Source organism: Triticum dicoccoides, chromosome 5B (assembly GCF_002162155.2).
Source record: "Triticum dicoccoides isolate Atlit2015 ecotype Zavitan chromosome 5B, WEW_v2.0, whole genome shotgun sequence".
Lineage (NCBI taxonomy): Eukaryota > Viridiplantae > Streptophyta > Magnoliopsida > Poales > Poaceae > Triticum > Triticum dicoccoides.
The window spans coordinates 26,588,188-26,603,999 of NC_041389.1; the positions used below are offsets into that span (position 1 = coordinate 26,588,188).

General features: G+C 42.8%; 1 protein-coding gene and 1 long non-coding RNA gene across 2 annotated transcripts; both read right to left on the minus strand.

Annotated features, from left to right (window-relative positions):
• Positions 1-4,443: 4,443 nt before the first annotated feature.
• On the minus strand, positions 4,444-10,735 carry LOC119308961. Its single transcript, XM_037585099.1, has 4 exons — positions 10,421-10,735; positions 6,756-7,046; positions 6,190-6,421; positions 4,444-4,850 (listed from the first exon to the last, which is right to left on the minus strand). The coding sequence occupies exons 1-4, from the start codon at positions 10,733-10,735 to the stop codon at positions 4,840-4,842; spliced, it is 849 nt and encodes a 282-aa protein (XP_037440996.1). The 3' UTR covers positions 4,444-4,839.
• A 2,232-nt stretch (positions 10,736-12,967) lies between these two features.
• LOC119306904 lies at positions 12,968-13,962 on the minus strand. Its single transcript, XR_005149074.1, has 3 exons — positions 13,866-13,962; positions 13,686-13,786; positions 12,968-13,246 (listed from the first exon to the last, which is right to left on the minus strand). It is a non-coding gene; the product is annotated as an uncharacterized LOC119306904 (long non-coding RNA).
• Positions 13,963-15,812: the final 1,850 nt, after the last annotated feature.

Below are 15,812 nucleotides of genomic sequence, written 5' to 3' on the forward strand. Positions count from 1 at the left end.
GTAGTCGCGGATGCTTGCGAGAGAGGGTAATCATAAGTGGGTTGTTTGTTCAAGTAAGAACACCACCCTGGCACCCGTCCACCCACATAACAACTTATCAGATAAGTGAATGTGAATCAGCTAGACATGATGAAGTTAACTAGACGAAATTCACATGTGTCCTCAAGAATGCTTTGCTCACTATAAGAAGTACTTCTGGCTTGTCCTTTGCAGTAAAAGTATTGGCCCACCTTGTCACACCTTGTTACTTTTAATTACTTGTTACTTTCTATCAATGATCTTTCTATCAAACTATATGTCACTACTAGTTTACATCACTTGCAGAGAATACCTTGCTAAAAACTGCTTATTGATTCCTTCTGCTGCTCGTTGGGTTCGACCCTCTTACTTATTGAAAAGATTACAATTCATCCCACTACAAAAAATACACTTTCGTGATGATACGTGTTTGTCACAATAGGTCACGTTTTCTGTCATGCATGTACATCCATGACGATTTTATGACAGAATCAAGATAGTCATACATGTGCTGCCGTAGAAGTGTTCCATGACATTACCAAAACTATCATCACGGAAGTGTCCACTTCCATGACGATAATTCGCGCGTCATAGAATTCCTTTTGTCAAGGGTAACCGACATGTGGCATCCACCGTAACGGGTCGCCATTAAGCTATCGGGTTCCGGTTTGGATCCGATAACCCGTTAACAACTTGGACCAATGGGGATTTTCCACGTGCAAAATTCTCAATGGCCAGATGAACCACGTGTCGGCTCACCGTTGGGACAGATGTCATCCACTCATTAGACCGAAGGCGCCTATGACACGTGGCACGGCCCAATAGAGGCCCATTCCAGTGAAAAGGTCAGCCCGTTTGACTTGGTCAAATGGTAGCGGGCCGGTCAATGGAAAGCCTGTTAATGGCATGTTCGCATATAGCACATTTACAGCCCGCTAACTCACGGCCCATTGCGGCCTACCCGAATTTGGCCCAGTAGCGTCATCTGGGCCGTCCAATATGATTTCAGCTCATTGTAACTTCCGGCCCATGTATGTCCCATGATGTCCTTTGGCCCATAGGACGCCTTTGTAACCCTGGGCCCATGAAAGGCCCGAGATGAAACTGACCCATAATGAACAGTGTATCGCTTTATACCCATTAGCGGCCCATTATTCCATCGGTCATTTCCAACCCGTGTTAACTTTCAGCCTTCTAAGGGCCCATTTATTCTTAGGCTCATTTCCAGAATTCGGTTACTTACGGTCCGTTACTGGCCTGTTCCGCTTGTGGGCCAAATTCAGCCCGTGGTTACAGTCGGCCTATTTGTGGCCCGTTAACCCATTGGGCTATTTTCATAGCATCATCAAATAAGGCCTATTAATGGCCCGTTATGGTCGGGCCATAAAATAGACGATTTCCACCCTAGCCCGTTTACGACCCATTTTGCAGACCATTATTGGTCCATAAATAGTACGGCCCATGTTTGGTGAAACAATTGTACGGCCCGTAGAAGGCCCATAGATTAGACGGCCCGTAGAAGGCCCATGGATCCTATGGCCCGTAGAAGGCCCATGGATCCTACGACCCGTAGAAGGCCCATGGATCCTACGGCCCGTGGAGGGCCACGGTCACTACAACGGTGGCAGGACCATGGTTACAACAGTCCGTGTGTTGCCATGGTTATTGTGGCCTAGCTATAAAAATAGGTTATTGTGGCCACTAGAAAAACACAGAAAAAGAACTGCAGTGACTACAAGCAAACAACTAAACAAGACAACAAGGAAATAAATAAGCAAGCAACTAACGCTAGGCTATTACGGCTATTACACATATTACATCCACTGGGCATCAAGGTTCGCCACCAGTGCAAATATAGGGAACAAAGCAGCATATTACAAACATTGGCCGTCTAAATTGGCCGCCCGTGTAAATAAACGCGGCAACAAAACAAATCCATAACTGAAACAACTTCAGAAGAGCTTAAGAAACATTATCCTGGGTATCCACCATGCTGGCAATAAGCTTAGCAAGCTTATTAGCTTTGTCCCGTGTGGCCCGAAAATCCTCCAACACTTGTTGTTGCACCAGAAAATATGCATCTGAATGCTCTAGGGACTTCCGTAGTCCTTCGGCCTCTTGTCGCAGCACAGATATTCGATGTCTTTCAGCTTGTAGTTGAGACTCAAGAAACCGAACTGATTCAGACAGTGAGTTTGAATAGCTTGTGCCAGTGATAGTGGCCAGTAACTCGAACACTAAATCAAGACAGGACTTTGGGGTTGTCTCACTGTCTTCAAGATAGTTTTCCTTAGCTATTTTATCAGCTTTATTGGAGACCAATAAAGATGCCTCACTATCCTGAACCTTATCTGCATTATTTCCTTTACCATTTCTTAATAAGGCACTCTTCCCCAATATTCTGTCAGCATTCTAAAAGAAGAAACAAGCAGACACATAACAGGTTTAGCATGTACTAATATACGAAACTCATTTCGATGAACTAATTCATTAGTAAGGTGGACAGGATTAAACCACCAAGTCTTCTATTGCCAACTAGTACATAATAAAAGCATCAAACAAACATATATCTATGTCCTATGGTCACTGCATTGTCTTGCCAAATCAAAATAGAGACACGGTCCAAATCATATCAGTTCAAGACAAAGCAGCACTAAAAGAATACAAAGTGTGGGAAACTACACGGCACAACAAGATTTCAGATGGATACCATTGGTCTACATGTACAACAACACTATTGGCTCTGTTGTGATGCTAGTAATGTGCATGATATGAGAAGTCAACTATATACACAATTGAATTTGAAATCAACAGAGTTATTTATAATAGCAAACCTGTTAAAGAAACATGCGTAAACATACCTGTTGTGTCATTAGAGTTTCGATTGGATCCTTCAATTTAAAAATAAGTTCGTATGAGTTTGCATATAAGTTTTTGTTCAAAGTCAAAGTATCTCCACTTTGACCAAACTTATAGAAAAAAGTATCAACACGGTGCCAAATTAAAATTAATAGATTCATTATGAAATTTAGTTTCATAGAATATATATTTGGTATTGTAGATGTTCATATTTTTTAATATAAATTTGGTCAAACTTTGCAAAGTTTGACTTGACACAAATCTAATACGTGGAGTAAAATGGGCGGAGGGAGTACAAATAAGATCATCAAGGTGGTGCCACCATCACCAACACCTCAAATGTTTGACCTCTTTGGTTGCAGGATTAGAGTGTCATGTCATCTTCAGTACAAGAGACTGAAATGATATTTTATTGTGGACAGGAAAAGCATAGGAGTCTTCCTAAAAGGTTGAAGTGAATAGAATTTCAATAAACTATAGCGCAAATGAATCCCAAGAGAGAGAAAATCCAATGATTTCAACCATATATCAAACAACAGAGGTAGGGGAACAATTCGAGCGGACTTGTGTTATTAAATGAATGAAATATCAAATATAATTGCATATATATATGTAAAAATGTGCACCTGTTCCACAATGATGGGATCATCTCTGCTATGATTGAATACATGATTAAGCAATGAATCATACCAATCACGCACTGCTATATATCCATATAGTTGTACCAAGCCGATGTTGGTACTAGCTTTTTCCAATTTCAGCGAGAAAATCTGCATCATAGCAGTTGCAGAATGTACCATGCATCTATCCCTATCCGGGAAACAATTCGTGGGATTCGAGAACATCATCGGATGATTGCAATGGCCACGCTAAGCAACAGAGGCAAAGTAGTTGGGACAAATAGAAAAAAGCATTTTGCATAGTTTTGTTTGATTGATTATGGGTTTTACTGTCTGCGGGTACTTCAAGTTATAGAATAGTATTAGCAAAGTTCCTTAATTGATAAGTGGACAAATAGATTTTCTAAACCGCTAGGCCTCCCTTATGAGTGATGGTGTAAAATCTAAACCTCTTCAAAACAAAATTATTCGAGATATTTTATCAACAAACATGCAGAAAGACAAGTGCAGATGCCAATGAACAAACTGCTCCATACCACGTTGGCGAAAAGACAAGTGCAGATGCCCAGGAGGCTTCACGTCAACATCACAATAATGCATGACTAACACACTAAAAAAGAAAGCATGCACGTACATAGAGTCACGCCTTGCTGCTGGGCCTGACTGGGCTTTCTGCCGGAAAAACACCCAGACTTGGGTCAGAAGCGGGGAGCGCCTGAAAAACTGCCCAGATTTAGGCGGAAATGCTCAAAACTTGTCATTTCCATAAAAAAAATTGTTTTTTTTGGGTCGTGCCTTGCGCTAGGCCTGACTTTGGCTGGTTTTCTGCCTAGTTCTAGTCACTTGCGCCAGGCCCTCCTAGCATAAGTATTAAGGATCTTAACAAAGCTATAACATGGACTGTTACCCAACCCTGTAGCATGCAGTGCAAAAAGGGCCCAGCACAGAGTTACAAGAGACTAATTTCCTCAACAGTAAGTATGATCACAGACACAATCATTCATTCACAGAAGAACTCCATCATAGAACCAAACAATACATCATCGATTCAATGGCCAGTGGCTTGATGGCCGGCGCCATCCCAAAGAGTCACAGATTCAAACACTACATCATCGATTCAATGGCCAGAACCACAATCGGCACCGTCCCCCAAAGACTTGCCTGAACCGAGGAATAGATGGCGAGGTCCACAAAATTCATGCTTTGGACGATGAGATCTTGGCCAGCATCCTCAGTCACCACAATGACCATATTACCCTTCCCTTCCTTCCGGCACCCTCTTGTCAAGCAGACCCATCTAGCGGGGTGGCTTACCACGTGCATCACCCTGCCCTACGCCAGATCAAGTGGCACCTACAACAGGAAACAACAAGAACAAAGATGTTCATCATTGTCAGGACTATGTATGGTTGATTGTCTAGAAAGAAATATATTTTTCCATGCCAATATGCACAAAAAGGATGTTTTCGGGTAAATTTTATTACGAAGGACATCAAAATTAGCACATGGCTACATATCAAATAGTCAAGAGGCATTGGTATAACTTGGTCAGCTAAAATATCCATACTGCGGTCATATTGTCAGTGTGTCACCACTCAAGAACTAGAACTGACTCAATTTCTATTGACATGAAGTTGACTGTTAACACAATTATTTTGGAACTTCCAAGATGTAGATATTTGTAGAACAAAAAAATAATAGGCTTTCTATGTACAACTATCATCGATACTTACAGAAAACTTCCGGTAGCGGCAGAGACGACACAGAGACAACAATGGCGGAAACTAGTTCAGTGATGAAAAAGAAAATTAAATAGAATGAGGCTTTCTATATTTCCTGGTTTGTCGATATCTGGAACATGCAAGCAAGGATTCCCGATTCCATCAAAAACATGATTGGAGGTGTGTAACTACACCAATAAGAGGTCATGGGCTATCATCTCAGATAGTGCTCTCTCTGAAGAACAAACGTGATGATAAAACAAAAGGGCCTACCCCAGGTAATCTTAATAACTAATATCAACTTAAAAGGATGTGCTCCTTTCACACCAACTGTGTTAAATGATGCAGAACAATTCCAGTAACTGATGATACAGGACAAGCAGTGGACTACACCGAACTATCCTTGAGCCGAACTTACTGAGACCAAACAAAGAGCATATGTAATCTGTTTGCATATGTGTGTGTATAGCTGAGTAGTCAGTGTGCCAAACAAACAAAGAAACATAGCTTCACGTTGAAACTTTTCCGACCCACAGAAATAATTGTAGAGTAGAGGAGACCTAGGCATCATACTACTCCTACACAAGAACATCATGTTGTTCAACCTAGGCATCAACTTTTAGAAAGAAAGATCATAATGTAGTTTGATTTTATGAGTCATGGAGGTTGTTGGTGTATGAGTACAAGGGAAACTTATTTGTAGGACTAAAACTAGTGATAAGATCCTAACCAAGTATGGTATATCGACAAATTTATATATCTAAGTAGAGCATGATATTTTTTTGCTAATTCATAAATTCTTTATAACAATCCAGATATATAATGCATTTTAAATCAATCAACCAAACTATGTAGCTGGTAAGCATCCTAAAAATAAAATGGAAGATAAGAGGCATGGCTAACAAAGACTTGCTTCGTTCGCCCCTTCATCTCTGATCTATCCATCCCCTTGGTGATGGCAAATTGTTTACCTTTGGTGGCATAGATGGAGGTGCAGAAATAGTTACTGGCACAAGGGAGGACGCGGAGCCAATTTGGCCTGCCCCAGTTATTCACTCCTTCTAGTGCAATGTTGCTTGCCAGGACAAAGGATGCATAAGCAGATCGGTCACCAAAGAGCAATCTTAGAACCCGGTCATTATTCCGTGTTTGTCTCAATCCAGATCCAAAAATCTCCAGTAGCATGGTTCTGACGAGAATAATCTACAGAAGGCCAAAACGCGCTGTAAAAAACGGTCCAGATTATGGCATGAGTGGAGCATCCCGGCTTATTCAACATTTTTAGCCCAATAAATCTAGAATTTCTACTCAATACTTAACGGTCCAAATAGGTAAAACATGATAAAAACTACAAATTGACAATACAAAAATGTCAGAATAGTCCTGCACATTCACACATGCAACTGAAAACAAAATCTCTAAATCTTCTATTTAAGCTCGGCGCTAAAGTATGGCACATATACTGGACACATACACATGATACGGAATGTCAAAAAGACAACCACCACCGCCGGCTGCCTGAAGCCCTGAGCCTCACCCGAAGAAGGGGAACAAGCCTGCAGTGCGGCGACTGCCGCGGGGACAGGGCCGCCGGGGCAGGTGCGAGGCCGGATTGCAGGAGCAGGCCGCGGGACGGCGCGACGCGGGTTGGGCGGGAGAGCGGCAGAGGTGCGTGACAATGGAGCGGGATCAGCAGGTAGCGGTGCCGGCGCACAAGGCGGCGGCAGCCTATCAACGCGGGGGCGGCGGCGCGTGCATCGTGGCTCTGGCTAGCTGCCCCGATTGCGCGTGCGGTCTGCCTCTGCCTTGGGCCTTGTTGTGCCACTGGCTGTCAGCAAGAAGGGCCCATTAAAAATAGTGCTGAATTGTCTTCAAGGCCTAATGGATCCTGTAGCACACAGCTGGGCCGGCCCATTAACATACTCGTTCGTCAGGAGCAAGGGTTGCCCTTTATCTCAAAAAAGAAAAATGCAAGGGGTACCTACCCCTTGCACGGCTCCCGCAAGAGTCACTTTTTTCTTCACAAAAGTCACTTTCTTGACATACGAGCGCGCGAAGTGGTGCGCTCATATGATTTTTTTTATTTTTCTAAACGCATTTTTCGGTTTTAGAAGGTTTTTTTCTCTTTTTGGTTTTTGTTTGGTTTTCTCTACTTCTGAAGCAAAAAAATCACTTTGTTTCTTGCGAATCACAGCTATGCTTCTCAGGAAAAAGTTGTGCTTCCACGAGAAGCACATATTTGATTCCAAGATAAGTACAATTGTGTTTCTCGAAAAGGAAAAAAATATGCTTTCCAGAAACAGATTTGCTTCCATGGAAGCACAACTCTGCTTCTCGAAAAGGGAACTGTGCTTCCACAAGAAGCACAATTTTTTTGTCATGGAAGTATAATTTTATGATGCCATTAACAAGTTAAGCAAACTTAACTCAGCTTAAGCGATTGGTTATTGAGATAAGTAGGTGATCAACTCCAGCTGACATTGATATTAAAACATTAGGATCCTGATATCTCAGTTGTTGGATCAGTTTTGAAAGGGTGTTTCTCTCATGGGAGAAGGCGAGTAGAATGGTTGTGTCGTGATAGTGATAGTATACATCCAGGGTTAACAATGCCAGCTGGAATCTTGTCTTCTAGCATTGAGACATAAGCCACAACGCCTTGAAATATAAATAGGAAACCTGTTACTTTCTTTGTTGCCGAAAATAGTTTTGTATACTCTGAACGCAATACAATTGGAATTTTTTATTTACTTATTTTTGGAGCTTGTAGGGTTTCCAGTTGTTACTGTGTAAATTAATTACTCATTCACATGTTGGCGCAATATGCTTCACATGCAATTTCTTACATGGGAAAGAGATGTTTGGTTTTAATCTGGCCAAGCCAAAGGAGTTCATTGAACATATCCGCCGATGCCTTCTTTCACTCCTTATTCTTAGGGGTGAGGTTACTCGTCTTAATTGGATATCCAAAGTGTGTCCACTGTTATTTTGAAAAGATAATACTAGATTTGCCGTTGTTTCTTAGTTTCTTTTTGCTGATATACTCTTTCATTTTACATGTCCTGTGTTCTTGCAACAAGTGGTCCTCTATAATCTTGTTAGTTTCCAGTGCTAGTATTCAATCCCTCAATTTTGTTATATGAATCTAAAGAGGCATGGGCATTATCTATTTTTTTAGTTAGCACCTTTGTTTTGTGTTTTGTTGTATGCATTAGAGATACACGGTCCGCTCCTTTGAATACCAAAGGGCAGAATTAATAAAGAGAAAAAAAACTCGAAGTAATCACGCGGAGCAGACCTGTGTAACTTTGATGGATGACTAGACAATTTCTATCCTTATGCGTATAGATGTCTTGTTTACTTGAGAGCTTTTTCGGTTGTTTGCAAGTCACTGATGAGTCTTTCTTAGACGTTTGTACAATTTCAAGACCATATGTGATGGCTTTTCTTTTTGGTGGCGTGTCACTGATTTTCCTTAGTTTGTTATCGTTATCCTACTTTTTTCAGATAGTTCATTATCTTACCTGAGATGTTTATGTGATGACTTTGTGTCAAGAGTCATTGATAGATGGTGCTGACTACTCTGTTATAGTCATGATTGATATTCCGCGATAGAACTTTGGATTATTGTTTTAGAAATGTCCTCTGGTAGGTTTTTCTCTTCTGTCAATATATACAATATTAGCTTCCTTGCTTTCACTGATTGGCACACTTTCATAAGAGGATTGATTAGTATTAGTCTATGGTTGTGCCTTCTGATGGCATTCATGGAGTTGGCTTCTCCACAGTATCACTGGTCCATTCCATAAGATCCTAAAATTTTTCCTTCATACAATAGAATTTTATGATTTTTTCATATGATCCATATTAGTTTGCTCACCATGTCCATATTGTTTTGGCATCATACTTAGCTATGCACGTGCTTCTACAGATGCTCACAACCGTTGCTGACAGCCAGACGCAACTGGATATAGAAGGGTTGCAAGTCGAGCATGAGATGGTAATAGAGAACAAACTGATGGGCAAGTTCGACCTTGTCGGCATCCCACCAGCACCAAGGGGCTTGAATCCAGGTTGAAAACCATGTTGTCATTCCTCCTGGACGAGTATAATAACGCTTCCCAAGTTAGTGTGGGCAAGCTAGTGTTTCAGTTCTTTCAGTTTTATTGTTGTATTGTTCCATAAATTAGTCAAACTTGTCAAAAAAAGAGTGCATATCGTACAACAATGAAATCAATACAACTTCCAAAGGAGATATGATAAGGTTCCACGACGATGTGCTCGCAGATGAAAGTCCGCCGTCCTACAAGTACACATGGCTATGTAGCATAATTTATGGTAAGCATCCACCGCGCAGTATTTGAAGCACATTGTCTCCTCGTCAAGTGGATCAATTTTGCTAATCTGAGGTCAGCTCTTGATTGTATTTTTAGTTCTCCCTTTGTCTCAAACCAAATGTCGCTGATTTAGTGCAAAATTGGTACAATTTTTGACTATGAACTTTTCAAATTCATAAACATTTTTTAAATCCTTGTAAAATAACAACAATTGTTGGTATTTTTTTGAACGAGCAACCAAAGAGCAAGGCGATAAACGGGGCGAGCAGCAAAATCACTAGTTAAGGGTACCCATTGCAAAGGTCACTCCTACCTTCTCAGGCGGTGCGCCACTTTTTTGCAGGGGGAAGAAATTCTCAATACTCAAGGAGGCTTTTTCGGCGAGAGCCAGGTTTACAACAAAGTCCATCCCAACAGTAAGCCAAACTGCTGTGCGCGGAGTGCTACGGCCATAGGCGGCCAGCTCATGACTAAACATGTTCTGCTGGCGGCTACAAATAGTAAAAGAGATCTCCCTAGCATCGCTTCCAGCTAACCTACGAATCTCCGCTATAAGTGCACGATGTGACGATCTATCCATCTCATGTGGTGTAGTCATCGACACCGCCTCCGCGTTATCCAACTCTACCAGAATAGGTAGGTTGGATCGGTGCAAGGCTAGCTCCAAGTCTTCTCTGCACGTTGCTAGCTCCGCCTCCAAAGCATTATCGCATATGCGTAGCTCCCTACATGCGTTGTAGATGATCTCGCCTCTGTCATCTCGCAGGATCATACCTCCTCCCGCCGCACCCGTGGCCACTATGTAGCTCCCATCCGTGTTCAACTTAACCCATCCCGGTTGGGGGAGTACCCAGCGTGCGCGCACCTTGGGCGTCATACTTTCTGGAGCGCGTGGTGGTGAAGGCAGGACAACCATCTTCCCTTTCTCTAGGTTACCATCAGGATGTTGTTGTATGCACAGGAGTGAGTTGAGGTATCCGTGCAAAAAGCGTCGAGAGGCTTCGGCAGTGGGCGGCGCCTTCTCGTGTGTGATCTCATTCTGGACATGCCATACTCTCCACATGGTCATGAGAACCACCAGTCTCACCGTCTCATCCAAGGGGTCCAGCGGTGAAAAGATCCACTCTGGGCTAGTGTTGACGATGGCCTCCACCTTGGGGATGTTCCAGTCCAAGGCCATAACTCGCCATAGCTCTCTTGCTAGGGGACACCTGCAAAGCGCATGGAATCCATCCTCACACTCAACACCACATAGGGGGCATATGTCAATAAGCTTGAGGTGTCGTGAGGCTTTATTGGCCCAAGTAGCAAGTGAGTTGGTGATGACTCTCCAAGCGAACACGCGTACCTTAGGGGGAGCAGGGCACCCCCATATGATCTTCTAGATGGCGCGACGACCATCTGTTGCCCTGCTCGTGGCGGAAGCCGAAGGAGACTCGCGCTCGTCCATGGCCAGGCGGTAGGCGGACCGAACGGTGAAGATACTGTTCCTCTCCGGTGCCCATGCAATAGTATCCTCGGTGACGCGAGTCAACGTGCGGATGCTGGTGATGACATCGACATCCGCTGGGAGGAAATAGCGGCGGAGCAGGTCCATGCGCCAGGACCCCTCGCCATCCAGGAGCTCCGCCACCCTCCTTAGGCGGCATGTGCCCTGGAAGGATATGGGTTGGCGTGATGGCTCCCTAGGCAGCCACCGGTCTCGCCAAATGCGGATGTCCTGCCCGTTCTCGACGTGCCATATGATGCCCTTTTTCAAGAGCTCGAGGTTGTGCTGAATCGCCTGCCAAGTCGGAGACGCATTCCTCGAGAATACGGTATCTTCGAGGCGCCCTCGTGATAGTACCGTGCCTTGAGAACATGCGCACACAAGCTGGTGGGATTAGTTAGCAAACGCCAGGCCTGTCTCGCTAGGAGCGCCTGGTTGAAGAGGCGGAAATCTCTGAATCCCAAACCACCCTTGCTTTTCTGGGCTTGTATCCTCGGCCATGCTATCCAATGTGTTTTCCGCTTGCCTTCCGACGCCCCCACCAAAAATTCTAGACCTTTCTGTTCAGATCATCGCAGACAGACATAGGTAACTTGAAAACACTCATAATATACGTAGGGATGGCCTGAGCTACTGCCTTGATCATAGTTTCCTTGCCAGCCAGAGAGAGGGTGTCCCCCACGCAATAATCCTTTTCAACAACCAGGACTGCAGATTCTAAAATTTACCTCGCGACATGCGACCCTCGGGTGTTGGAAGGCCTAGGTACTTTTCCTCAAAAGTAACAGTACTAATATGGAGAATATCTCTCACCACGTCTTGCATCATCGCTGGACATGAAGTGCCAAACAGGGCACTACGTTTAGACGGATTAATATATTATCCAGTGGCCTTTCCATATGTATTTAGCACTTGTTGGACCTTTTTAGCTTGGTCTGCCTCCGCCTTGAAGAAGAGCAATGTATCATTTGCGAATAATAAGTGAGACACGCCCGACGCTCTTCTGCAAATTTTTAGCGGGGTATAATCTCCTCTTTCCTCTCCATCTTTCAACAAAGCAGATAGACCGTCAGCCACAAATAGGAACAAAAACAGGGACAAAGGATCACCTTGTCGTAGCCCATGTGACGGTGCAAATGATTCCAAGAGGGTTCCATTGAATTTCACTGTGTATCTCACCTAGGTGACGCAAGTCATAATCCAGTCCACCCATTGGCGAGCGAAGCCCATCTTTTTCATCATTCACTCCAAGAAGATCCAGTCCACCCTATCATAAGATTTTGATAAATCCAGCTTATATGCACAAAAGCTCTTGCTAGGGTCCTTCTCCTGCTGAATAAAGTGGAACACTACAAGAAATACGGTCAATTATGACTCCCCATTTTGGTCGTTGATTCGTCATATTTATCCATTATTGACCTTTTTTTTACCAAATTCAGAAGGTCAACAGTTGGCCGTCAAGAACAAACAAACTTGACCTTTTTGGAATTTTTGTCATGGCTAGACCAACGACGAAAATTTCAAAAAGCTCACTACCCATTTGCCTGAGCCACGTAGGATCTGACATGGCAGAGCTGACGTGGCATTGTTAGTGACCAAATGGAATCATCATAAATTTCATAGCCCAGTCCACCAATCTAGCCTACATGGGCCTGGCCCAATCATCGTAAATTTCACAGCCCAATCCACCAATCTAGCCAACATGGACCCAGCCCAATACCTATTTTCTTAATTGAATTTGTTTGATTTATTTGGGCTGATGCATTATTTTGTCAAAAGCATGCGCATTTAAGGATAGGCCCATTAGAAAACAAATACAACATAATACAATATTTCATATATTTCATTTTTGTAACACATCACATGAAATACAATACATCATCAATCGACTCCTCTACACAGCAAGGTTCAAGGCCCAACAAGTGCACAAGCGCACATCCACATAGATTGGACAAGAAGCACAAATTTTAGCTGATCACACATAACATCAATGAGAAGCATGAATATCATGTACCATCACTAGTACACATACTTTGTCCCGTCACCCAAGCACCAATGTTGTGTCAATCTACTGGATTTGCCACATGGTGATGTTACTGCATTAGGGCTGTCCCAGCTTCTCCTTGCCATCTGCTGATCAATGTACTACTCCAGCATCACCTCCCGCTACCAATGGTGGAAGAAGATCAGCTCATCAGTCATCTGCACCCGAACAAACCAAGAAGATTAACCTATTTAGCCCACTGTAATTTGTTTCTAAACATGGGCATCAAATAACCACCAACACTAAATTAAAATGCACAAAAGAATGGAGCATAGACATATGTACAGCCTAAAAACTTCAGGTTTGATCCATTCTCGATACTACAATAAATACATAATAGCCGAAATTTCGATCCATGGACACCAGATGATAGAAAAGGTACTAAGGCACTACTTGCTACTGAAAACCAAATCAAGGTATGAAGCACATGCTAGGCCAACAATAAACTGGTACCAAATCCAGAAATAACCATTTGATGCAATATAGCACTAGTTTCACTTTAGCATATGTTCCTAATTATGCAGGTATGTAGGATAACTTCAAGAAAAAATGGAACTGCAGGGGAATGGAGGATGGAGAGGGACAAGGGGGTGCTACCTGCAGGAAGACATTGGCAGCTCCAAAGATGGCGTCGAAGTGTTCCACAGGCTGGGCGTAGAGGGGAGGGTCGCTGGTGGAAGAAGTGGCATTCGTGCACCCTACACAAGAGACAAGATGACTAAGACTGGGGAATCTGAGCAGCATCAGTAGGGGAAGGGGAAGGATGGAGGTGCATACCTCTCTAGGAGCTGCAGCATGTGCTCGTCAGAAGAGTAGGGGCGGTCGGAGATGCCGCGGGAGGCCAAGGCAACCAGGAGCTCACCGATGACGGCTGTCGTTGATGAGAGGTTCAACCTTCTGAGGTTAAAAGATCGTACCAGATCGAGCACCTTGTAGACGGCCTTGTCTTACAACGCCTTGGCCTCCTCCGCGAGCACCTAGCAGGAGCAGAGCAGAGCAAGGAACTAGTTGTCAAACTTAGATGAGCAGAAAATACACACTACTCAACGAAAGAACTAATGTCCCAGTTCAACATCTACTTGTTACTGGAGTCCCAGTTCAAGATGGCCAGAGGCCACTTGGCACCATGGAACCTGCACAATTTCCATCATATATATGAATGAGTTAGGAAGTAAAGTAGAGTTGAACTACCCAGCCTCATACATGTATATAAAGTGTGCTGCACTGCTGCTACAGAAAGTTTCATAAGCTTTCAAGTGAAGGGATACACATTGTTCAACTGCCGTGTTTATCTTTTGTTGTTGGGGAAAGCAATAGCTTAATCAGTTCACTTCTCTAATATTATGAACAGCCTATCACTCAAATAGTCCTTGAGTGCTAATATAGTATTGTATTGGTAAAAGAAACATGTCACCACAAAGAGCTTTAACAGTTAGCACCATTTTTTATTAGAGAAGTTTAGAGAGAGATTTGAGAAATCTATATTAGAGAAAACTTCAATGCATACAGAAGTTCTCTCAAGTCTCATTGCAAATATCAAGTGCATACAGAAGCTTTGATTTGAGTGGGAATGGTATGAAAGGGGCATATAAGGACAATATACTCAAGAGTTGCATATCTACATAGAAATGATGCTGATCACATAAGTAAATAACAGTGAATGACAAACGATATGCACTTAAGATCGCACACACACCAACCAGCACCAAAAAAGTAAAGGGTAAATAACAATCTCACACTATTATTAGTGCACAGTTCTTCATAGAAGAAACACTGCCTAATACAGACCTACCTAGGAAATCAAAACATTGTAGGAATAGGTATATCCATATATATTTTGAAGATGAACAGCAGCAAATTAATATACTTACATGCACACATGCAGTTTTAATTAATTAAATGAGCAGGAAACAAGGGCAATTGGAAATCTAGGGGCAGGAGGTAGTGAGAGCAACGCATGAGGGATCGTCAAGATGTAGGTTTAAAATATGAAACAAACTCATGATTCAGTTATATATGATAAAACAGAACATATGGTTCAGTTATAGTCATACCACCTATACAAAGATCAAGCAAAGATATATTTTGACCTGAGGACCAGCATGTCTGCCTCAGCAACTATCTAAAATTATCAAATATTCCAACAATTATTTATTGATGCTTCCCACTAAGCTTCAATAGCTATAGGTGAAATGATGAGAGGTCTAGGAAGAGCTAACACCTCATATAATCAACACACAATGATAATAATAATTAAAAGGAGAGAACCTATCAGATAAAGCATGCAATTTCATCTCAATCCGTTTGTGAAAAGGATCGTTCAAGCCTTCAGAATTCTTATTCTGAATTTTTTTTAAATCAACCCTCGGATAGGACAACTTGATGGGTCCTGATCGAACAAGAACAAAAACTTAGGAATGGTTGCAACCATGCTTTTTAAGGCACACAATACAAAAAATCGCGAAGAATGAGACGACGCCTTTCCTGATCTGCTTCCCGTACTTGGATCCAATGTTGGCCGTGTTCCGTGTTGAGGAGCTCAAGTTCAATGTGTAGCCACAGTATCCACAACTGCCAGTAAGAAACAAACAACACACATCATCAAACTGGACATAGATGCTTTATATACAAACCTAAAGCTACCGTCCTACTTTTTGAACAGGAACGTCGTGTGGTATATAAATGACAGTTCGGTGCGCTCCGTACGCCTTTACAAGTTCAAAT

Excerpts from the sequence above, each read along its gene's own strand:
- LOC119308961 (XM_037585099.1), bottom strand. The coding sequence starts at position 10,735 with ATGGCCTTGGACTGGAACATCCCCAAGGTGGAGGCCATCGTCAACACT. Across the intron at positions 7,047-10,420 it reads CAGAAAGTATGACGCCCAAG|CCAGTGGCACAACAAGGCCC; the intron begins GTGCGCGCACGC and ends TCTTGCTGACAG. Across the intron at positions 6,422-6,755 it reads GGCTTGTTCCCCTTCTTCGG|ATTATTCTCGTCAGAACCAT; the intron begins GTGAGGCTCAGG and ends GGCCTTCTGTAG.